Here is a 24,236-nt window from a genome sequence, read left to right as displayed (position 1 = left end):
TGGTGCTCTCTTGCAAAGTCCAAACGAGCAGTTCTGTGGCGTTCAAGGAGACGAGGTCTTTGAAGACGTTTTTTGTTTTTGAAGCCATTTAGTCTCAGCTGCCGTCTGATGGTTATGCAGTCAGCACCAGTAAGGGCCTTAATTTGGGTCGAGGATCGTCCAGTGTCTTGACGGACAGTCAATTGGATCCTCCAGCTCAGTGCTGATGAAATTTTTTTGGGTCTTCCACTTGACTTTTTGGTTCCATAACCCTCAGGATCATTTAAGAAATTCCAAACGACTGTCTTACTGCGTCCCACCTCAGCAGCGATGGCGCGCTGTGAGAGACCCTGCTTATGCAGTTCAACAACCCGACCACGTTAAAAAAGGGAGAGTTTTTTTGCCTTTGCCATCACAACGTGCGACTACCTGACAGAAAATTACAATGAATCCACATTTTTGCACAGATTTGGCCTTTTAAAGGCACGTGGTCCTAAACTTTTGATCAGCTGAAAAACAGCCCGTTTCAGTTTATTCGTTGTTTTCATTAAATTGAATGGGGAGTTGCAAGGGAAGTTTACAAAAATGGACAACAGTTCCAGACAGTAGATGTGCGGCCGTCTTCACCACTTGGAGAAATGTTCCCACTCACCTCATGGAAACGCTTGCATCAAGCATGCCGAAACAAATTTATGAAATTATAAACAATAACCGCTGAGCTACTCATTACTGAGTTCATGTTTGGAAGTTGGATTTCAGTTTTTTTTTTTGGGGGGGGGGGGGGGGATTTGTTTTTGTTTTTTGGAGGTATGGTCCTAAACTTTTGATCAGCTGAAAAACAGCCTGTTTCAGTTTATTCGTTGTTTTCATTAAATTGAATGCTCAAAAAAATGTTGTGTCTCGCTCCCATTTCTTCTTGTTGCATGTTGAAGCTCTACTTGGAACCTTGTTATGATGCAGCCATGCTAAATATGATTTTTTCCATTTTTAAAGTGGTCTTAAACTGTTGATCAGGACTGTATGTTCACTTATTCATCCCACAAATCTTTCACACCAATGGTAGTCATTAAAGACCACACTATACTGGACACATATAGGGAGGGAATATAGAAGCCAAGTAAAAAAGAAAGCCGAGTCTCAAAGTACTGCTTTCATGTATCTCCACTGAAAACCTGACCACGCTGTAAGGGTTAGTAACAATATCACTTTCTGCAGTTAATGCCAATGTCCCCCCACCCCACTATGACACCACAGCGGTTCAGAAAACTAAGCTGCGGATAATTTTTGACAAACTCATTAAACTGGGGAGCTAGTGGTCAACAGCTGTCCATACCTCAGCTTCCTTGACCCTTGTATATGTCACATAGTGGGAGAACGATGAAAGGGTTAATTGTAGTGAAATCAAATTTCGTGCACCAATAGTAATAGGTATGTGATTTTTTTATGGCTTGATGTTTATAATGAGAAAGAAAGGGAGAAAAAGATGAAGGGGAAAGAAAGAAGGGTTCAATATGTCAAAAAAACATTCACCTCATAGCTACTTCCAGCGCTAAAGGTAGATTTTCTGTCCAGACACTTGCTGCCAATCCATATGGGGTGTTGTTCGCCAGAGAAATTGCCTCTTTAGCTGTGCGGAAAGACATTGCAACCAAGACCGGTCCGAAAATCTGGTGATGAGAACAACAAACGGTCAGTATATATTCTGGCACAACTTGTAGATATGTATATACTGTAAATGTACAGCAGGGAACATGGATCATTTACCGTAAATTCTACCGACATTCTTACCTCTTCTCTGACACAGCGAGAAGTGGTGTTCACACCAGTGATCAGGGTTGGCAGGTAGTATAATCCTTTTTTAGGTAGTGGGCCAGGGGCTTGGAAAACCTATGGGTCAGACAGAAGACAATATCTGCATGAGATGGAACCAGTTCTTCTTAAAATATTGTGGGCAGGCTCTTTCCAAAGGGATACTTAGTTCTGTGATACTATCCTTTGGTGTATTCTTACTCCTACCCTCTCTCACAGCATGCAGCCTTTTCATACATAGGATAAGAAACTGAAGCTACATCTCCCTCCTCCCAGCCTTCTACTGACTGTATTACTCAAACTCAACTGTTATGAATTTAGCTGCTAGTACTAAAGACCTCTGGTTCTCACAATTCCCAAACAGGGCATTAGATAATAGGGTTTCAAAATCAGAAAGCCCCTTTGAGGGACTACCATTTAAACAATTGTCTGCCCTCCTTAATACAGTCACTCACCTCTGCCCCTTCTGAACGAGCCTCCTCCACAAACTCACTGATTGTTTTCTTTTGACTTTCATCCACCAGGGCTCCCACGTCAATGCATTTATCGAGGCTGTCCCCAACCCTCAGGTGTGACATCCTCTGCTTCAGTCTGCGAATCAAATCTTCAGCAATGGATTCTTGTACGAGAAGACGGGATCCTGCACTGCAAACCTGTTTTAAAAGAAACCAGCATACATCATGGAAGTTTTATTTTTTTTACATTATCTTACACTTTGACAAGTGATTTCTCCACGGGGAACTGTGGGCCAGACAAAGGGGACCCACCTCTATGATGTCCCTATGACCTAATAGGATGCCAGCTGATTGGCTGTGCCCATCATGTGACTTCACATACACAGCTAGACAACACCGAATTTTAAGGGGTGTGCAAGAATGGGGACGGGGGACGGGGGGACGGACGGACGGACACCTGCCAAAGGATAGATGGCTTATCTGCATCATGGCGCCAGCTCCCTGCTCCTTCTTCTCCCGGCCTCGATGTTCTGCTGGGCTCCAGCTTGACATCTAGTTTGACATTGCCAACCCGCAATCCAATCATAGTCTCTGGCAGTGTCAGGCTCCTCTTGTCTCAGGACAAATAGTCACATGGTCGCAAGAAAACGGTCTTATAACACAGCTTTCTGTCATATAACCCCCTAGCTGTTAGTTTACTGTGTATAGCTTAATGATGAACGAGGGGGTGGACTGACCTACTTTTTGTCTGCACATAAATTAAGAGATTTCCTCCTCACTTTTGATTTGTGGCCCAGAATTATTTGTGGTTAACTGCAGCAATTCCATTAATCACAGCGGTAACTGTATGACCCTCCATATGTTCAGCACTAAATCACACATATATGTAAGCTGGAGCCAGTCACCTTTCACAAAGATAAAACCACACGGCAGCCGCTACTGCTCCTGACAGCAGACAGAAGCCAGAGGAAGGCAGCGCTTAAATAGTCCTTGGATGATTGTGCACTTCAGGCAAGTTTCATTTTGCAAAGGATTCTTTTACTTTGCTGCAAGCAATGAATGCTGGTGATTTAACATGCTCCTGAGCAGGAAATGGGGATTTCCAATTACATAAAATTGTAATTCAATATATTTTGCATATCCAACTTATGAAGAAAAAAAAAATCCATAAAAAAAAACCTGCCCAAGTGATAAAAAAAAAAATACTCACATCTTCCATTGCTGATCGAGTACAGATGCTCCAGAAGTCTTTGTTTACAAGTGGTCAGCACAAGACTTCTGCAGCCAGTCAGTGGCCTCAGCATCATGATTCCCACTGATGGGCAGTGATGCCAGTAGCAAGGCACCAATGCCCAAGGATGGATTGGCCATAGACCTTACAGGGAAATTTACCAGTGGGCCGATGCCGGGAGGGCCGCCCCCCAAAAAATAATGAGCTCTCATCGGTAATTAACGCTGTGAGAATCAGGTACTCATGTACCCGACCAGCGACCGCACATGCCCTACTGAATTCGACTGCTGTGGTCTGCATCTAATCTCCTAAACCCCAAGCTCCATATCTTAATCAGAGACAACTGGAGGTGGAGGACAGACATCTATTGATGGCCACGACAGAGGGGCAGCTATTGGGGCAATATATTGTGCTGCACTGTGATATATTGTTCTGATGGGACGGTATTATGCACTATGGTATTGTTGACCCCGCTTACTTGTGTTGCCATGCCTTATGTCAATTTTGACCCACTTACAACATGGGGCCACTTTTTCTTTTCCAGGACTACAAGTTCCCAGTCTGCCCCTGACTATGTCAATGATTGGTTGTAGCAGTCACATGCTGGATGTTTGTAAACAAAGGCCAGGGGACTGTTGCAGTGTCTGCGCTGGATCGGTGGGAAATTTGAGAGGTAAACATTTGGGGTAATTTATCAAACCGATGTAAACAGAAGGTGTCAGCCTATTAGGAGGCCCAGTGGTCAGTGCAAAAACTGCAGGATTTCAGTTTTTTTTTTTTATATACAGTAGTTTGGGACGTGGAACATTAATTTGTTAACAGGTCAGCTACACAACGGGCACTTGGCTCTCTCTGCTGGCATCAAACTCCAATCCTGGAAGTTTAACTCCTTTTATAACTTCAATGATTAATATGGGTAAATTAATCAAGAAACTTGCAAATCACAGGTATCCAAGTGAAATGGTGGACAAAGTGGGGTGAGAGATTGGAATAATAAAAAGAGAGGAAGATTAAAAATAAAAGTCAAGAAGGGGCGTTTGGATTATGTTGGGGTGTAGAACAGACATGCCGCCTGAGGAAAATAATTATGAAATATTGGTATTTATTGAAGCAAGATTGTAGTTATGGTATGCTGGTCAAGGAGAAAAGGAGATTTTTTTTATATAACTTGCCCGTAAAATCTCTTTCTCGCTCTTCATTGGGGGACACAGGAACCGTGGTATAGCCATGTCCTCTAGGAGGCGTTGACACTAGATAAAGCCATTAGCTCCTCCCACGGCAGCTATACCCCCTCCAGCCTGGAGAGAGAGCTTCAGTTTGTGTACATGCAGTAGGAGAAGCAAGTTAACCAAGAAAAAACATGGAACACCAACCATGCCAGAAGACCCAACTGGGTTCAAACCAGCAACTGTCACAACTGTGGTCGAACAACAATACTGGGTGGGTGCTGTGCCCTCCAATAAAGAGCGAGAAAGAGATTTTACTGGTAAGTTATACAAAAATCTCCTTTTCTCGCCCATATTCTTTGGGGGACACTGGAACCGTGGGACGTCCAAAAGAAGTCCACAGGGAGGGAAAAAACACAGACCCATTGAAGCAAGTGTCCCTGCAGGCATCTAAGAAACTGCTGCCTGCAAGACCATGCGGCCCAAGGCAGCGCCCGCCGGTGCAGAGGTATGCACCTGGTAAAATTTTGTGAATGTGTGTAAGGAGGACCAAGTAGCCGCCTTACACAACTGTGCAGCCGAAGCGCGATTACTCCGTGCCCAAGAAGTGCCCACCGCACTGGTGGAGTGGGCCGTGACCCCTAAGGGCGGGACCCTGCTCCGGGTGCGGTATGGTTCAGCACTTGCAGACAGAATCCATTTTGCAATTGCCACCTTGGAGCAGCCAATCCCTTGCGAGGACCCTCCAGATGACAAAAAGGGGTTCCGTACACCGGAAGGGACTGGAGGCTGCCAATAATTATCAGAGCCCTGACAACATCCAATGATGTAACTCCCTTCCCTAGGGTGTGAAGGAAGGAATTTCTTCATTAATATGGAAGTCAGAGACCACCTTTGGGAGAAAGAAGGAATGGGCCGGAGAACTGCCTTGTCCTTGTGAAGACCCGGGAAAGGTTCTCTGCAAGAAAGCACTCCCAACTCGGACACCTGTCCGATGGCTGTGATAGTTACAAGAAAAAACTACCTACTAGGAGAGGAGTCGGAGTGAGATCTCCCGCAATAGCTCAAAGGGAGAAGACTGGAGCGCTGAGAGAACTATGTTCAGATCCCAAGGTGGTAGAGGACGGTACGGAAGAACCGTATGTGCCACTCCCTGAAGAAAGGTTTTCATGGGCACCAGAGGACGCTGGAAAGGATGTGTCCCCCAGGACAGAAGCGCCAACACCTGATCCATCAAGGAACTAAGGGCTAAACCAAGGTCCAAGGAGAGGACCGTGGGGGGAGAAAAAACAGAATGAGGTAATGTCCCGGCCCTTACAGAAGCCCAGGAAGGACCTCCAGGTCCTATAATAGATCCTGTGCGATGCAGGCTTCCTGGTCTGAATCATAGTGCGGATGACCCTCTCCACGTTAGAATGGCAGTTTCAAAAGCCACGTCGTCAAACCAAAAGACAATAATGCTGATGTAAGACCGGACCCTGTGAAGGAAGGTCGTCTCTGAGTGGCAGAGACTAATGGACGTCTCCAGAAGAACGAGGTCGGCGTACCACGTCCTGATCCGGAGCGACTAGGAGTTATCGGAATGCCCTCCATCTGGATCTTCCATGGAAGCCTGGGTAGGAGGGGAAGGGGGAAAACACGTAAAGGGGGGAGAACTCCCGCCAAGGAGATATCAGGGGCGTGGGTGGCAGCTGTGGTGTGGATATAGTTAGCGCACCAAGGATTCTCTGTAGAAGGAGGGATGTGGTGGGCGCCACAGCCTACCAGTCTGGACCGGAGAGTGTGTGAAAATGGGAGCCCCTTCAGCTCTCACTGCAGCGCGTCCGCTCCCGAAAGGGGTGGATCATGGCGGTAGGTTTTCTGGAGCGGGAGTCTCCTCTGCTCCCCCCTCTGCATGTCTGACCGAGCGCCCCGGTCCACAGCGGTGCGCTCGGCCTCCCGCTGTAGAACAGTGGCAATAATCCCCTATGTGCCTTGTAAGGGGGAATGACTATGCATACCAAGAACAGGATGAACCTGATGGCGAGTCCTGTAAGACATATTGATGAAGGAAGGTTTTTATGTAACCATTGGCCATCATGGTAGAGCGGGTCTTGAACCCCTGAGTATAGGCTGGCCCTGCTTGATAATGAATGAGGGAGGGGAGGGTTAAACATACTTACCTAGTCCCGTGTACTCACCTCATCTTCATCCTGTTCTCTTTTCCTGCCGCCATCTCCACCCTTCCTCTTTTCCAGCAGGGTCACCCCTTCAGCTACTGGCACCGTAGTGGCAGGACGCTGGAAGAGAGACTTGGATGGGTGACCCATCTGCTGGTGGGATGCAGGGGAGCGAGGCTGCCCTGGTCCACCTTGTCTTCTTGTGGGGGAGGAGGCAGCGTGGCGGACCAATGCTGGTGCGCTCCCCTGGGAGAACAGGGAGGCTAGGCGACCACTGTTTCCCACCTGAAAAGAAGGAAAATAAAAAAACTAAAATAAAAAATTCAGGAGGTCTTGCCTCCTATTGACACTAGAAAAAACGGAAGCTGTTTCTCCAGGCTGGAGGGGGTATAGCTGCCAGGGGAGGAGCTAACAGCTTTATTTAGTGTCAACGCCTAGAGGACAGAGCTATACCCACAGTTCCTGTGTCCACCAATGAAAATGGGCGTGAAACCTATTTTTCAAAATCGAAAAGGTAAAACATTGACTGATATGCTAATAAGGAGTGATGTAAAAATAAGAAAAAAAGACAATCAGTTGTGGCCGCTGAGAAGGGAGATATTCCCTTGATTGAGTTGGCAGAACTTTAGTGAGGTTTTGAAGGGTCATGCGGTATACAGTACCATCCCACGCGGGCATGTGAGATTCTTTACTGCCTGTTTAACTAGAAATGTTTATTTATGCTTTAAAATACCCTTGCAGAAAATGTTGTTACAATAGCGGTTCACATGTTGCCACTGTTGTCTGCGCGCAGGCGCCGGCTTCTTGCGCGTTTCAATGGCTGTTTAAGTTGCCACTATTCCGTGTGTCACGACATCGGCTTCTTGTGGGTGTGAATTTGGGCCATTGTGCTTTGTATCTCCCCTCATTTCAGTACTATAAACTACTTCTCACTCTAAAGTGTATTTTTACCAAGTGCTCTAGCTCCCATTGTTTTGTTGTTGTTTTTTTTTTTTTTTTTTTCATTTTCGAATTTACCTCTTTTGCAGTTTTCTCTTATCCCCAATGCTTGAATCCTACTTCCTGTTTTGTCATGTGACTGTCCCATGATGCCTTAGGGCAGTGAAGTGTGTCCTGACATAAGCAGGACAAGTGACATAAACCCAGGGCTCTGGAGTCGGTAGATAAATGCTCCGACTCCTCAGTTTTTTGTACTTCCGACTCCGACTCAGACTCCTCTGTATTTAATATGCAAATGTATTTTATACATTCCTTGAAGGAAAGAAAGAAGTTCTTCTAAGCTCTTCTAGCACAGAGAGGTAGTTGGGCAGAAGCTGCTGCCTTCTCCTTTGTGTGCTGATCTTCTGCTGAAGATAGGGCAGTGGGAGGATCCAGGAAGGGACATTTATTTTAAAACATGATTTCCCTAGAAGAATCCCATAGTCATGTTTAAAGTTTAAGATAACATTCTGAGTTTACACGCTGAATGACAGCAGTTTTTCCAATGGTTTACAGCTTCAGTCTTGAACTATTGACCCTCCATTCCCTTCACTTATACAAGTGTCTCTAGTCCTGCAAAACACATATTTACTTAATCCCTTATCAGTGAGAGGCTAGGTAAACCATGGGCATTGTGTTCCCTGTAACATCAGAACACAACACAATGGAAAGTATAGGTATTGCCACTCCTAATTGTACATTGCGTGCCATATAGTGAAGCATATGAAAAGCATGCTTCTTCACATCATTGAACGCGTTTGTTTTGCGGTTACGTGAGGCACTGCATGCATTGGCCTTTATTCTTACAGTAGAGAAGTCATTAATTATAACTGTTTATGAATTTGGACATTTAAACTTGCTTTTTTTTTTTTTATTCCAATTTAAATTTAGTAGGAGTCGGAGTCGGTTCATTTTTTGCCGACTCCGACTCCAGGTACCCAAAATTGACTCAGACTCCTCGACTCCGACTCCACAGCCCTGCATAAACCAGTTCATTTTCTACCTCCACACTTTCAAGATGCTCTGTGTAACTGGATTTCTACCCGACGTAACTCGCGCTAATGTCCATCATTTATTAGAGCAAAATTCGGCGTGTCTGTCTATCCATCCGTAACTGACATGTATCTGACACTGCACACAGAGGAGTGGTAATTGAAAGAAAGGAAAAGAAGCACTGTGAGCATGTGTGTCATGTATTACAAGACTCCACTATAGGGTATTACCAACAGCAACTAAAATCAAATCAAAACTAATTTGCTGCACGGTGCAATGGTAGGCTACTAACTTTAGAATAAGGGCTTATTCAGACTACCGTATCTGTTTTGCTGTCCACAAATTGCAGATCCGCAAAACACAGATACTGGCAGTGTGCATTCCGCATTTTGAGGTCCGGAAAGGCCAGCCCTATGATAGAAATGCCTATTCTTGTTCGCAAAAACGGACAAGAATAAGACATGTTCTATCTTTTTTTGCAGGGCCGCTAAATAGAAGTATGGATCTTTTGTGGCTTCATTGAAATGAATGGGCCCACATCCGTTACGCAAAACTGCGGGACAAATGCGGACACAAATATACGGGGGGTCTGAACGAGCCCTAAGTTAGAAGCTAATTTTACTTATGTATTTACCAAGACCCCTCTAATCAAAACTTTTGATATGTCTCTATGACATGTCAACAGCATTTTGAAAAGTTAGTGACGCTTTAACATAAAACATTGCTTCAAACAGTAAGTCGTTTTTTGAGGACACATTCCCTTTAAATAGGAACTGTCACCTCTCCTGACATGTCTGTTTCCTTAACTAACATTCACCTTGTAATAAGAATTCTGGAGTAGGAGCATCTATTCTTATGACTCTACGTTGTGTCATTCCTATATTAGGCCCCACCCCACGACTGTGGACCGCACACTGCGGATCCGCAAAAAGGATGTGGTCTGTGGGCGATATATATTTTTGGGGAACCCACTGACTAAAATAGGTCCATGAATTCAGAAGAAATGGACGGCACTGCGCTTTCATTAAGGTCCGGGTGCACGGTCAGCAGGTCGGATCCCGATCAAAATGTAATGAATGGACCGGCACTCCGTAATTTCTTTGCAAAAAAGACTTCTTTATTCGTCACCCATATGTCGCGTTTCGGCACAGACAAGTGCCTTTGTCAAACAACAGGTGATAGCAGCTACTATCACCTGTTGTTTGACAAAGGCACATGTCTGTGCCGAAACGCGACATATGGGTGACGAATAAAGAAGTCTTTTTTGCAAAGAAATTACGGAGTGCCGGTCCATTCATTACAATGGGTCCATGGTCTGCATTTTGCTGACATATCCTAACTTTTTTGTGAAATGGACATATGGGTGTGGACCACTAAAAGACAGAATATGTCCTATACTTGTCTGCAACAAGCAGACGGAGGACCTTTAAAAAAATGTGCATGAAGCCTTAGGCCTGTTGTGTCCCGTGTCCGTTATTCCGTTTTCTGTGATTTTCTGCGGACCCATTGACTTTCAATGGGTCCGTGGAAAACTCGGCTACTGCACAGTTTGTCATCCACGTCCGTGATCAGTGTTTCCAGTCCGTGAAAAAAATAGGACCTGTCCTATTTTTTTTTACGGAAAACGGTTCGCTGACCCATTCAAGTCAATGGGTTCGGGAAAAAACACGGAGGCACACAAGATTGTCATCCGCGTCCGTTTTTTTTCCTATGATTTGCATGGCAAAAAAATAAAGGAAGACGCACGGAAACAAAAAACGGACACGGATCACAGAACAACGCATGAGGCCTTAGGGTACATTTTGAAAATTCACCTCCAAAATTCGTTTTTTGTGCAGTTTTGATGTGGACTTTGACTTTGTTTCACAACTTCATTTTTTGTTCACATTTTTTTCCATGCAATAAAACATGCAAGAGCCGCAGCTTCCGATTCATTTCAATGGGAGATTCACCCCGATTCAGTACCAAAATAGGACATGCTGCTGCTTTTTTTTTCCGAAGCAGTATGTATGGGAGGCTCTTTGTAGTTTTTTTTTGGCTCTGTTCCTGATGCGGAAAATGCACCAAAATCTGTGTCCAAAAAAACATTACGCCTGCTAAAAGGTTTGTGTATAAAGATACCATTCCCCTTCTGCCCCTGCACGTTCTAGCACAGGGATCAGCAATTTCCGGTACTCTATTGTGAAACTACAACTCCCAGAATCCTCTTTTCACTTCTATGGGAATTAAAACACAGCCAGGCAAGTGTGCATGCTGGGAGTTGTAGTTTCACAGCAGCTGGAGTGCCGAAGGTTGCTGATCCCTGTTCTAGCACTAATTCAACAGTGTCGTACACAACCCCAATTGGAAACACCAAACTGTACATTTACTTGTATACTTATAGTTTTGTGCCTTCCTCCACTTACACGTAGCTGCTCCATAAGCAGAGTTCACCAGATGAGGTCTCTCACCACTGCAATGTAAGTTTCCCTGAAAACGGACAGTATATGAACCTACCTGGCCTTGATTGAACCAAATGGCATCCACAATTCCTTCTACTGCGCTGTCCAGGTCAGCTGTATCAAACACAACAAATGGAGATTTGCCACCAAGCTCCAGGGACAACTTCTTGCCAGTGCCAGCTGTTGCTTTGCGGAGAATGCGCCCAACCTATCATAAGAACCAAGAAAGCACTTAGCAGGTTAACCTATACAAATACCATCAACACATCTGTACTGAAGTCATCCTTAGAATCCATGCAACATCAAATAAAAAAAAGTCATGGCGCTTTCCCTGCAAGTCCACAGGTCTGTCTGTTATATGTGGATATAGCTGTGAATTCACCAAAGGATCTCACCCTTATAGAATAAAGGGCTGAAAAACTACAACTGAATTGACCACCTGTGGATGTGAAACTCTGTAGCACACTCAGCTTTTCCACTACCTATGGATGGGGTTTCTCACAGAGAGTGAATTCAGCCTCAGGTCCCGTTCTTGTGCCAAAAAGCTGCCAGTGGCTGCCTGGAATCCACCTCCCATTGTTTTCAATGGTGGACACACCATGTAAAGCAATTTGGGAAACTGTGCCCTCACTTAAAGGGGTTGTGCAGGGGCGTGGCCTAGCGCGGCATGGAGTAAGGCGCACATGTGAAGAGCTCCTGCCGTTTATCCTGCAAAAGTCATCAGCACGCTAATTACCGACACTCTGCAGCGGTGTGACAGCCGTACGATTGAGGGGACAATGGTCAGGAGTTCGCAGAAGCCGGTAAAAATGTCCAAAGGATCCCGGGTGAGCTTCAGAGAGGAGCGGCCGCAACATGGCACCGAGGAGGACGAAGGGGAGGACCCGCAGGAAGAAATGAGCCGGAATGTGGCGGCGCGGCTCAGTCGATATGCCCGCGATTCGGGAGAGGCCTGAAAGATCGAGAGGAGACGGAGGCATCCTCAGATGGGGAGAGAGACTCCTCGGTGGAGGGAGAGTGTGGTCTGGAGGAAGCCCGGGCATCTGTGAGGTCTGGTAAGCGGAGCCATGCAGCTGAGGGGGGAAGGCACCTCCTGATAAAGAGCCAACACTCCAGGATGTCATGAGAGCAGTGACACAGTGCAGCAGCACCCTCAAGTCCCAGACATTACAAGTGGGGGGACTTAGAGAAGATTTGGTGATCTGAAGGTAGTGTATGGCCTTCTCCTTCTCTTCAAACAGCTGATAGGCGAGCACAAGATCTCTGAAAGAACCACAGAGGTGGAGAAAAGAGTGTCTGGCCTAGAGGATGAAATGGCGCCCCTTAAAATAGCTACCAAGACATCTGGACGGGACATTGCACAGTTATTTGCCAAAACGGACGACCTTGAAAATAGGTCTCGGCGCAACAATATTAGAATTGTGGGCGTCCCTGAAAAAGCTGAGGGAGCTCACTCCACTGATTTTATTGAAAAGTGGCTGTTGGAAAACTTTCAAGATAAAGGTCTGTCTCCGTTGTATGCTGTGGAAAGAGCACACAGAGTGCCCACTAGACCGCTTCCTCCGGGGAGGCCCCCGCGCCCGATCCTAGCTAAGATACTACACTACAAAGATAGGGACACTATTTTGAAGAAAGCGCGCAACCTTCTGGAGCTATCCATTAATGGAGCGACGATCTCAATATACCCGGACTACTCCTCAAAGGTTCAAAAGCGCAGGAGGCTGAGGACTCTTCAAGTACCATATTCTATGTTGTTCCCGGCCAAATTGAGGGTGGCCGCCTTGGGAGCCACTCATTTCTTTGAAAATCCAGAGGACGCGCTAAAGTGGCTGGATTTACATGAAAATCGCCTGAAACATAAAGACCTGGACACTTGAAGTGGGCAGTGATGGTGGTAATGTTGTCCAACTCCTTTTTTCGCATTCCTTGCTCCCCTACGATTGGGGATAACCCGCACTTGCTATGGAGAGAACAGTCTTCTGATCTGTTTCTTTTTGTTTCTCCCACGCTGTCCGATTATAGTTTTTCCCTCTCTGCTCCTTTTGATATGTTGGGAGTAAGAAGATTGTTGTCAAGGAGTGCGGATCCTGTTCAGTTTTAATGTCATTCTTTTATGGTGACAGTGACAGCATTTTATGGTGACAGTGATAGCAGGAGCACGTGCAGCGTGCATAACCTTACCAAGGACTCTAGCCTGTGTGAGCGTTAACACAGAGCTAGGCTATGCTGCATCGCACGCTAGGCAGTGTTGGCTATAGCCACCCATCTAGGGCGGGAAATGTTGTTCAGTATGAGAAATCATTTTACTTGTTTTTTGAATAGGGAGTTAGCATGGGGGGGGGTTATCATGCTTCAGCACTAAATGGCAATGGCGGCGAGGAGAGACACCAGTCAGCCTACAAGCTCAAACAAATGTGTTGCATAGTTCTAGAAACATAAAAGTCAATGTCTCAAGTGACTAAAATAATTAGTTGGAATGGGAGGGGACTAGCTGATGCGACGAAACACCAAAGTTGGTTTAATTATCTGACGCGATTCCACCCCGCTATATGCCGCTTACAGGAGACTCATTTGACTAAACAATCATTGCACACTGTGAGTAAGGCCTGGGCGAGGTTTTTCGTTGCATGCAGTGTTCTTCTGACATTCCAGGGGGGAAAGCATAATGGTGCATAGAAGTATCCGTTTCCTATGTTTGCAGGAAAATGTAGAAGAAGAGGGCAGGTATATATGTTTATTTTGTGAAATAGATGGAGTGCGCATGGTTCTGGTATCAGTATACATTCCCCTTCCATTTTCGGTGGTCCCTTTAAGGAAAATATTTGATATTTTAGCGCAGTATGCAGGTTGATACTTGGGGATTTTAATAATGTTCCTGATGAGCGAATAGATAGATGCAGAGTTCACGACATTGGCAGTCATCAGAGAACGTCTCCTCTTAATAATATAATGGCGGAAGTGGGACTGCTGGACATGTGGAGGATACAGCACCTAGGGTCTCGCAGCTATTCCTACAACTCCTCCACTTTTGCATCGCTATCAAGAATAGATTTGGCCTTGATTAACACAGCTGCGTTCCCTCTGGTGCATTCCACAGATTATCTCCCCAGATCCCTCTCCTCTTAAAATAGAATTGGTTTTAGCAAGAAACTGCTAGATTGGGTTCCAAATTGTGGAAACGTAATGCTTTTTGGCTGCAGACGCTGGGTGGACTGGAGGATGTGAAATGGGCGCTGAAGGAGTATTTTTGTTTTAACACGGGTACAGCCCCTTTGCACATTGTCTGGGGCGCTATGAAGGGGCTCCTGCGAGGTGTACTAATCCAACAGATTAACAGACATAAATCTTGCTCTAGGGAGACAGATGTTCATATGCATGCAGCTGTTAAAGATGTAGAAGCGACATTTGTTTCAGATCCGTCAGAGGCTGTGAGCCGGAACTTAAAGTCAGCCCAGGAAGATTTAAGATGCCAGGTGGCAGATAGGAAGAGACAGTTCTACAAACAGCAGTTCTTTGCAGAGGGGAAAGTGTGGGACACCTACTCTCGGTTGTTTCAAAAGCTCAACAGGGATCGACGTGTATAACAGAGTTAGGCCTCTTGCACACTGCCGTGTTTCACGGCCGTATGCGGGCCGTGGAACCGCGGCCTGGATCCCTCCTGAGAGCAGGAGCGCACGGCGTCACTGGTTGCTATGACGCCGTGCGCTCCCTGCTGCCGCCGCTATACAGCATTACACTGGTATGATCTATACCAGTGTATTACTGTACTGTGCCGGCAGCAGGGGGCGCACGGCGTCATAGCAACCAGTGACGCCGTGCGCTCCTGCTCTCAGGAGGGATCCAGGCCGCGGTTCCACGGCCCGCATACGGCTGTGAAACACGGCAGTGTGCAAGAGGCCTTAGTAAATGAGCAGGGTCAGCGTAAACGGACTACAGGGGAATTCTGAAGGTTATGGAGGACTTCTACTCTGATCTTTACACATCCAAGACGAGTTGTGTGGAGCCAGAGATTGTGGATTTCCTGCATGGCAAATGACAAGGCCCCGAGCTCAGATGGGCTCCCTGCGGAGATATACAAAAAAAAATTGGGGTGTTTTGCTCCCGGAGTTGCTAAAGGTTCTGTTGCTAAACAGTCCTTAGAAGCAGGTTCCCTCCCAGCTTCAGTGCAAGATGCTCTTAGGCTGGGTTCAGACCTGAGCGTTTTACAGCGTGTTCCTACGCGCTGTAAAACGCTCAACAGGCAAGAACCAATGATTCCCTATGGGAATGGTTCTCACCTGAGCGTTTTACAGCTCATACGATCGCGCTGTAAAACACCTGACGCCCCAAGAAGTACAGGAGCTTCTTTGGGGCGTCTTGTCGCGCGTTCCCGTACATAGACTTCAGCGGGAACGCGCGACAATTGGCGTTCGCTTGTCTCTGTATGCGCGATTGCAAACACCCGTACAATCGCGCATACAGAGCATACGTTTAGTACGCTCAGGTCTGAACCCAGCGTTATAGTGGTACTGCCTAAGCCAGGAAAGGACCCCAAGTTACCGGATTCCTATAGGCCCATCTCACTGTTAGTGGCGGATATTAAAATATTAGCTAAAGTTTTGGCGGTGAGATTATCAAAGGTGATTCTGACAATAGTGCACCCTGACCAGACTGGGTTCATGCCCCAGAATTCCACCCCCATTAACATAAATAGAGTATTCGCTAGTATACAGTGTGCAGCAGATAATGAGGGTGACAGAGCGATTCTATCACTAGACGCGGCCAAGGCGTTTGATAGTATAGAATGGGGTTATCTATGGTGTACACTGCGGACAATGGGCTTTGGGGAAAACTTCATTAAGTGGGCACAAACGTTGTATTCTGTGCCAAGGGCGCGTATTAGAGTTAATGGGGAGTTGTCATCAAGCTTCAAGCTGTTAAGGAGGATCCCCACGGCAGGGATGTTCACTGTCTCTTTTTATGTTTGCACTTGCGATTGAGCCCCTAGCGGCTGCGATCAGGTGTTTGCAGGCGATTAGGGGGTTTAAATATGGCTCTATTCACAATAAGGTGGCTATGTATGCTGATGACAACTTGTTATTTCTGGGAGACACGTCGGCATCCCTGGCTGAGTCTATGTCGTTGCTTGGCCGCTTTGGAGGACTGTCAGGCCCGACTATAAACTGGCACAAATCGGTGCTTATGTTTCTAGATGGGCAGGTATCCTCGGCAATAGCTACATTAAACAATATTCCCTGCGTTAAAACTATTAAATACTTAGGGATCAACATATCACCTAAATTGACGGACTTTGAGGAGTTGAACTTGTCTCCAATGCTGGCAAAATTCAGGCTTCGCTCCAAGACATGGTGCAAACTGTTTTTGTCAGTGATTGGCAGGGTTAACCTGATCAAGATGGTCATGATGCCCCAGCTACTATACGTACTACACAATGCCCCGACATGGATCCCACTTGACAGATTTCGGAAAATTAACTCTATATTTAGAGACCTGGTATGGAGGAAAGGCCAACCCAGAATCAAACTAGAGACCTTACAATATCCAAAGTCAGCAGGGGGTCTGGCATTACCCAACCCATGGTTATATTACCTGGCGGCACAATGTCAGCCCTTTAAGGGCTGGATAGAAAGTGACATGACAGGTCAAATACTGAAACATGCATTGGGGGGTAAGGAGTTATTGTGGATATTGGAGGGATCAGGAACACCCTTTGTAGATAATCGCTCACATTGGGTATGTCTGATGAGGAAGGTTTGGGAGAAGGTCAAGTAGCTGAGGGGTGCAGTCGGAATCATGGAACTTACACCTTTATGGCACAATCGCAATGTACCTGAATTCCTACATCTCAGAGGATTTGTCAAACAATGGCAGTATAGGGGGGTGACCAAAATTGGAGATATAATGGAGAAAGGGGTACTCAAAACATTTAATAAATTACAAGAGGAGTACGGTATACCAAAAAGCAGCTTCTACCAGTTTCTACAAATACGGCACGCATTTAATGAGATGTGTAAAAATGACAATACCAAGATACATAGAGATGCGTCCTTACATTTAATAGTGGAGAGAGGAGATAAAAAAGGGATTATTTCAACGATATATCAAATTTTACTAGATAAATATCCAGAATGAAGGGTTGGGAGAAAGACATATATCCCAGGCGATATATCCCAGGAGCAATGGGAAGCTATATTAGAAGCCATACCGACAGTATCATTAAGTGAAGGTGGGACGTTGTCTCAACTTTTCATTGTACACAGAGTCTACAAAACTCCAGTCTTTTTACACCGTATTGGCATCAGGACGGATACAAAGTGTCCACGATGCCAAGCAGAACCAGCTGATTTATTGCATATGCTGTGGCAATGTTCGCATTTAGATGTCTTCTGGTCGGATGTATTGGCAGTGATTCAAAATACCTTTTCGCTGCAGATACCTCGAGACCCAAAAGTATGTGTTCTGGGTTATGCGTCAGATATTGGAAAGGAGGAGACAGATAGGATTGTAGCTGGCCAATTATTATATGTGGCAAGGAAGCTGATTGCCTTACATTGGATTCAGTCATGTCCTCCAGTCATTGAGGAATTCAGAAGGAAAGTAAACACAATGTTAGTTTATGAGAAAATGGTGTTAAGGAAGAGGGGAATGTCCTCAAAAATATGAAAAATTGTGGGGCCGCTGGATGATTAACACCGAATAATACTTGGATAAGTCCTCAAAGTGCTGAAGTGGGAGTTGGGGGGATGGAGGGGTGGGAAGGGTATGTTGCGGTAGTTTTATAGTCCACATAGACATTTGTTGCTGTATAAGATTGTCCAGTGGAATTGACGATGTATATCAAATTATGTGATACAACATGTTTATCTTTGTAACAAAAAGGGGGTTGTGCAGCCATAAATACTGATGACCTATCGTCAGGATAGGTCATCAGTATCTAATCAGCGGGGGTCCGACAAGACACGCGGGACCCCGCTGATCAGCTGAATCAAGAGGAGGCGGAGCTCCATGCGACCACTAGTTCCTGTTCATTACACTGGCCGTTGTCTCAGAAGTTTTGGCAGTGCAGTGCAATGACGAGTACTCACTGCATTCACTTGAATGGAGTGACCACTTGTGATTACACTACTCCACCGCTCCAGAGGTGACAACGCGTAGTGTAAAGAATAGGAAGCAGCGGATCGGCTGGTGACCCAGGTGTAGGACCCCCGCGGATCAGATATTGATGACCTTTCCTGACGAAAGGTCATCAATATGTATGGCCTGTATAACCCTTTTATCTCCTAATCAGGTAAAGATAGGTTAAAACTGACATTTCCAGGGTGTTTTCTGATTAATTCTAGCCAAGACTGATATATCACATGATCCCCTTATAACTGGAAAAACCTGAGCAGAATTCAATATGGCGAATTTCAAAATGGCGACCAAAAAGATTTTCTCCCCTAAATAAGGCAGCCTCTCAATTAAAACTTTCACACATTGCAAGTCAATTTTATACAAATTATACCAGTTTAAAGGGTTCCAGACTTTTGCCTCACCCTGACTTTTCACCCTCACCTGATTCGGTTCTGTATTAATTTCTACAGACACTGAATATGGCTACTTGCTCTAGTGGGAGGCTTCTTTGCAGTGTGGGCCACTTACCAGAAGCAAAGAATGCCCTGGGGCGGCCACCCCAAACAGCATTATTGTAATTCACCATTGGGTAAAGGGGAGATTGAACAAGAGACTTAAAAGGGTTGCTACAACCGGACAACCCCTTCATAGTTACAAGCCACCAACTAATTGAACTAATCTGGGGTGGCCTTCTCTAACCCCACCATCAGCTGGTATAAATTTTAATGCTGGGGAAATATGATATTACAGAGTCCCCATTCAAATAAATGGATGACCATGTAACACATTATTGTATTGAGTCTAACAAAATACCAGGGGCTCTATATTCTGGCTAACAGGGGTCTCAGGTAGGATACGCCCATTCTATGACATTCTATTCGGGCATATGATCGCCTGCAACAGTATCTGCAGCATTTCTATGCATAATGAAATGTCCAACCTTGGTCATTACCTCAGTGGAGCCGGTAAATGCTACTTTGTCCACATCAGGATGAACAGCAAGTTTCTCCCCAAAAGCACCATTACCAGTAACCACGTTGAACACTCCTGGAGGTAGACCAGCCTCTGCACATATCTCAGCCAGAAGAAGAGCTGTTAACCGTGTATATGTGGCAGGTTTCAACACTACAGTATTTCCTGGAGTAGGAGAGTGAGAAGAATTATTTGGAGTTTCTTCATAATTACTGAACCTTCAAAGTTATTCATTCGCAATGGCTGATCTGAGAGGAACTCTCTACACAAACAGTTCTTTCTGGGGATCATAGGAGCTGTGTGGATCTCCATTTATGCAATCTTCTGGCATGTCTTTATATCATTTCTAAGATGCATAAAGTGGTCTCCTATCAGGCTATCATAGGACAGCTAGCTCTCTTCCCAAACTAGGGTTTAGATGTTGAAAGCCCTAATGATCAGCTGCTATCACCAGAAGAAGCTAGACCTTCTAAGTCCACCTGGCTGAGACCCTCTTAGATGTGATTCTATGCTCTGAGTATGAAGGGTAAATGCCCAAAAAAGGACATTTACAAATTGAATGCCCTTTATGGAGATCAAAGAACCTAATCTAAGGCGGCTCAACCTGTAGATAGCAACAAGCAGGGCTAGACCAATCCCAAAAGTCATGTAGTCAATGCCCCTAATAACATGGCACTGCTGCCATCTTTTTGGATTGTTCTCTACTGTGTTTTACATAGTTCTTCTTGCTGGCCTCCAAAAAACAGTCAAGGTGGCACCTAGAAAGATTATGAAGCACATAATTAAGAGTCCCTGGTTATATATCAGATACTGTAACCCCTCAAAATGATTCCTTCTCACAGTACACCCAGCGGAGGGGATACAAAGTGCTGTCAGCCATTTTGAGTGAGTATACTTTTGATCAAAACAGGCCATCAATGTAAAAAATGAAACCATGAACCAAAAATGAAACTGGATTGTGCTTTTAAATCCTTCTGTTCAGTAGATGTGTGCAGCCTTTCTATTCTAAGCTAAGAGAGAAGTAGTATGGCAGCCATATAGGGCTCCTTAATTTGTCTCCCAGTCATGGTAGTCCGCCATTGTGCAGCGAGGAGAAACTGTGGACTCAAGACCCTGTTCTAGTGATCAGTGGGCCCCCAAGATCAAACACTCATCACCTATGCTTTGGGTAGGTGATAAATGTCCTTTAAATGCCCACAAATGCGGATGAATATCGGCTGGTTTAAGGGAAACCTTCTTTCATTTTCAAAATCAACCACAATGACAAAGGAAGCTATGGGATTAAATACGTTTGAAAAGCAGTAAACTAAAAGTGAAATTTGCAGTCTGACATACCCATTGCCAGAGCAGGACAAATTTTCCAGGTGAGTAACATGAGTGGGAAATTCCAGGGAACGATGGCGGCAACAACACCTATAACCGAGAGAGAAAACTATGAGGGAGATTCAATTTCCAGAACTCCTTTGGAAAATTAAAAGTGGGAACCTGACTTGTTAAGGCTACTTTCACCCTAGCGTTTCTTGTGGATCCGTCATGGATCTGCAAAAACGCTTCCGCTACAATGATACAACCGCAAGCATCTGTCATGAACGGATCGGGTTGTATTAGGTCTTCTACAGCCATGATGGATCCGTCATGAACACCATTGAAAGAAAACGGATCCATCCCCATTGACTTACATTGTGTGTCAGGATGGATACGTTTGGTTCCGCTTCGTCAGGCAGGCAGCGTTTTGGTGTCCGCCTCCAGAGCGGAATGGTGACTGAACGGAGGCAAACTGATGCATTCTGAGCGGATCCGTTTCCATTCAGAATGCATTATGGCAAAACTGATCCGTTTTGGACCGCTTGTGAGAGCCCATGCCGGATCTTACAAACGGAAAGCCAAAACGCCAGTGTGAGAGTAGACTAAGCCAGTTTTCCTTTACACCAGTTTTGATACATCTTTCCTTATGTATCTAATAAAAAATTCAAATGTAACTACTATGCAGTCCTGACCCACCAAGAGGCTTCCAGTTTGTCATCTCCGTGTCCCTGAGCTGAGCCCAACCGGCATGATGGTAAAAATGGCGAACCACCAGTGGAACATCACAGTCGCGTGATTCTCGGATGGGCTTCCCGTTGTCCATGCTTTCCAGCACGCTCAGTAACCGTTGGTGTTTCTGTACAGTGCGGGCTATGCTGGGGAAGAAAAAAATATCTTAAATTGACATCATTCAACTTGAGCATTGGTGTTACACAAGTTATCTTTAGGTTTTCTCCATAAGGAATAATAGAACTCACAAGTCAACAGTTATAATGCCAGAAATGTGTTGGTTTTCTGTTACATATTAACAAAAAATGTGTTGCTCCAGCCTTAAAGGGGTCTTCTAGGATCATTAATATCAGATTGGCAGGGGTTGACTCCCGGCGCCTCTGTCGATCAGCTGTTTTAAAAAACTCTGGTGCCAAACCGGGCACTGGAACTACACAGGGGACATGGTGCTGAAACCGGAACACTAAAAAAGTTAGTGGTTTTTTTCCTGTTTTTTAACACCCTGTCTGTAAATTTTATTTCATGGCGCATGACTCCTTTCAGGCCATCAGTATCATAGCAGTGGGGACCTGACACCCAGCAGCACCCACTGCAAATAATACAGTGGACGAAGCCGGAAGCAGAAAGCTCCATACCCAGTGTGATGGCTGTGTCAGCTTACTGCGGCTTTCAAGTGAATGGGAGATGGGCCGCAGTACCCTGGCAGAGCGACCACACAGTATATGGAGCCTTTGGCCTCCAGCTCCTTCCACTGTGTTGTTTCCTGAGCTGGAAGCTAATGTGTCGGGGTGGCAGGTGTCAGACCCCCACCCACCCATCTAATATTGAGGATAGTTAATCAATATCTAGACACTGTAAAAACCCTTTAAAGGGGTTCGCCCATGAACATCATTTATCAACGATCATTGTTTATGATTGCAATGGGGTCCAATAGCTGGGACCCCTACCAATCATGAGAACAAGGGCCTCCGAGGTCCCTGTGTGAACAACATTGTAGTGGCCATCGCTCCCTCCACTGTCTATGGGACGGCCTATCTCCATCAGTCCCACAGGCAGTAAATGACGTGGGACTCTGGAATATCTGTTCTTGTGCCCGGTGAGTGTCCCCAGCAATCACACATTTATCACCTATTCTGTGGATAGATGAGAAATGTTGCTCGTGCACCAACCCACTTCACCGAGAACTGAATGCCTGCTGCCAGGTTCAGTATACTGTCAGAGACCTTTCTAGCTACAAGGGATTGTATGAATATTCTCCATTACTTAGGTTTATAATGGGAACGCCCTAGCTTTGCCCTCCTGCCCTGGATCCCCTCTTATGCTCACCTGTATAGATATCGTGCCCGAACATGACAAGGAAGTCTGCTCCAACTCTCAAAGGCTTTCCGGGCCGTGCTGACTGCCAATTCTACATCCTCCTCGTTTCCTTGGGTGGTGGTGGCCAGGACCTCTCCTAAGGAAAGCAAGACATTTCTAAATGGAATGATCTAAGGAACACTAAGACCTGCACTCTGGTCTTCAAAAGGTCGCTAAATAGGCTTTTTAAACTTTATGTGGCCACTTGTGCAACATTTTTGCAACTTTTTGCATTTTACACCACACACTCCAGTTTTGAAAAGTAGGAGGACTAGTGGCCTTGGTTGTATGTTAATAAGTTTCCCTCCAGATTTATGACTGGGACTGTCGCAAAAAATGGCCCAAAGCCACTCCAGTAGGGAAGTGGTCCAGAAAAATGGAGTAGTTTTTCTAGACAAAAGTGTCATCTTAAAGAGGTTATGCAGGCATAGGGTTGGGAATTAGGCCAATCCCCCCCCCCCCCCCCCCCCCCATACACACACACAGCCAGACCTGTGAAGGGGAGGCTACATGCTTCCCGACACTGGCTCCCCGCTGCGGTTTAATGCTGTCTGAAGCCAATCACTGGCCGTGGTGGTGACCGGATCCCCTTGCATCACATGACCATCTGTCATGATGTAAAGGGGGCTGGTCACCGCCGTGGCCAGTGATTGGCTGCAGACAGCGTCAAACCAGATGTCTTCAGCGAGGATGCTCAGCAGCCTAGAGGGAAAGAAGTAGGGAGCCTTTACAGGCCCGGCTAAATGGGGCAGGAAGGGAGGGTATTCAAACCCCCCCCCCCCCCCCCATTCTTGCAAAACTCCTTTAAAAATGCTTTAGATTTAACAATCAGCGTGCGCCATTTAAACATTTTTGGTGCAAAGTACACAAATTCTGCTATACAATGTACGTAACTCTACTTGGTAAGCACACAAAATGCTGCGCAGCTACTGGGAGCGGTGGTGTCTTCTCAAAAAGCTGATTGTGGGGGTCCGACCCCCATCGATCAGATATTGATGACCCATCCAGAGGATAGGTCATCAGATAAAATATCTTGGACAACCCCTATAACTAGTAAGAATATATTGAGGGTATTTCTGAGACTATAAAAAAAAAAGGATTTGTATTATTGATTCTAGAAACAGCGCCAATCTTGTCTACGGGCTGGTCATGCATCTTTCATTCAAATGGTCCTGGGCTGCTATACCACACACAGCCCGTGGACAAGAGTTGTGCTATTTCTCAAGACAAAATGAGGCCCATGTTTGTGTTAATTTAGGGTCATGCTGCCTGAAACTCCATTGAAAAGGCTTTAGTTGTTTGGCAATGCGCTTCCCTAGCGGTTCAGTGGAAGTCGGGATTCACATTCTGCTGGCAGGAAAGAATGATCTGTGCTTGACTACTCAAGTCTGAAGATCAGAGGAGGGTGCCGGGCATTGCTCAATAAAATCATATTACTGTCTACTGTAAATCTATAGGACATAGATATGTAGACTATTAGAGTAGAATATTTTGTGCATCGCCTCTATTAGATGGTGGCGTGTTGGTCTGGTCAGGATTTCACCTCCATG

At 45.6% G+C, this 24,236-nt stretch overlaps 1 protein-coding gene across 2 annotated transcripts in view; it reads right to left on the bottom strand.

Annotated features, from left to right (window-relative positions):
• ALDH16A1 (aldehyde dehydrogenase 16 family member A1) overlaps nucleotides 1-24,236 on the bottom strand; it is an 85,042-nt gene that overhangs the window by 43,534 nt on the left and 17,272 nt on the right. For both annotated transcript variants that reach the window (XM_044281655.1, XM_044281656.1), the window contains 8 exons: nucleotides 22,657-22,783; nucleotides 21,298-21,476; nucleotides 20,632-20,709; nucleotides 19,277-19,461; nucleotides 11,267-11,419; nucleotides 2,244-2,441; nucleotides 1,768-1,866; nucleotides 1,510-1,646 (listed from right to left, as the gene is read on the bottom strand). In XM_044281655.1, the coding sequence (XP_044137590.1) occupies nucleotides 1,510-1,646; nucleotides 1,768-1,866; nucleotides 2,244-2,441; nucleotides 11,267-11,419; nucleotides 19,277-19,461; nucleotides 20,632-20,709; nucleotides 21,298-21,476; nucleotides 22,657-22,783 (1,156 nt within the window). The remainder of the gene's footprint in view (nucleotides 1-1,509; nucleotides 1,647-1,767; nucleotides 1,867-2,243; nucleotides 2,442-11,266; nucleotides 11,420-19,276; nucleotides 19,462-20,631; nucleotides 20,710-21,297; nucleotides 21,477-22,656; nucleotides 22,784-24,236) is intronic.

This window comes from Bufo gargarizans, chromosome 2, assembly GCF_014858855.1.
Source record: "Bufo gargarizans isolate SCDJY-AF-19 chromosome 2, ASM1485885v1, whole genome shotgun sequence".
Taxonomy (NCBI): Eukaryota; Metazoa; Chordata; class Amphibia; order Anura; family Bufonidae; genus Bufo; species Bufo gargarizans.
The sequence above is the reverse complement of the archived record's forward strand: the minus strand, read 5'-3'. Positions and strand labels throughout refer to the sequence as shown.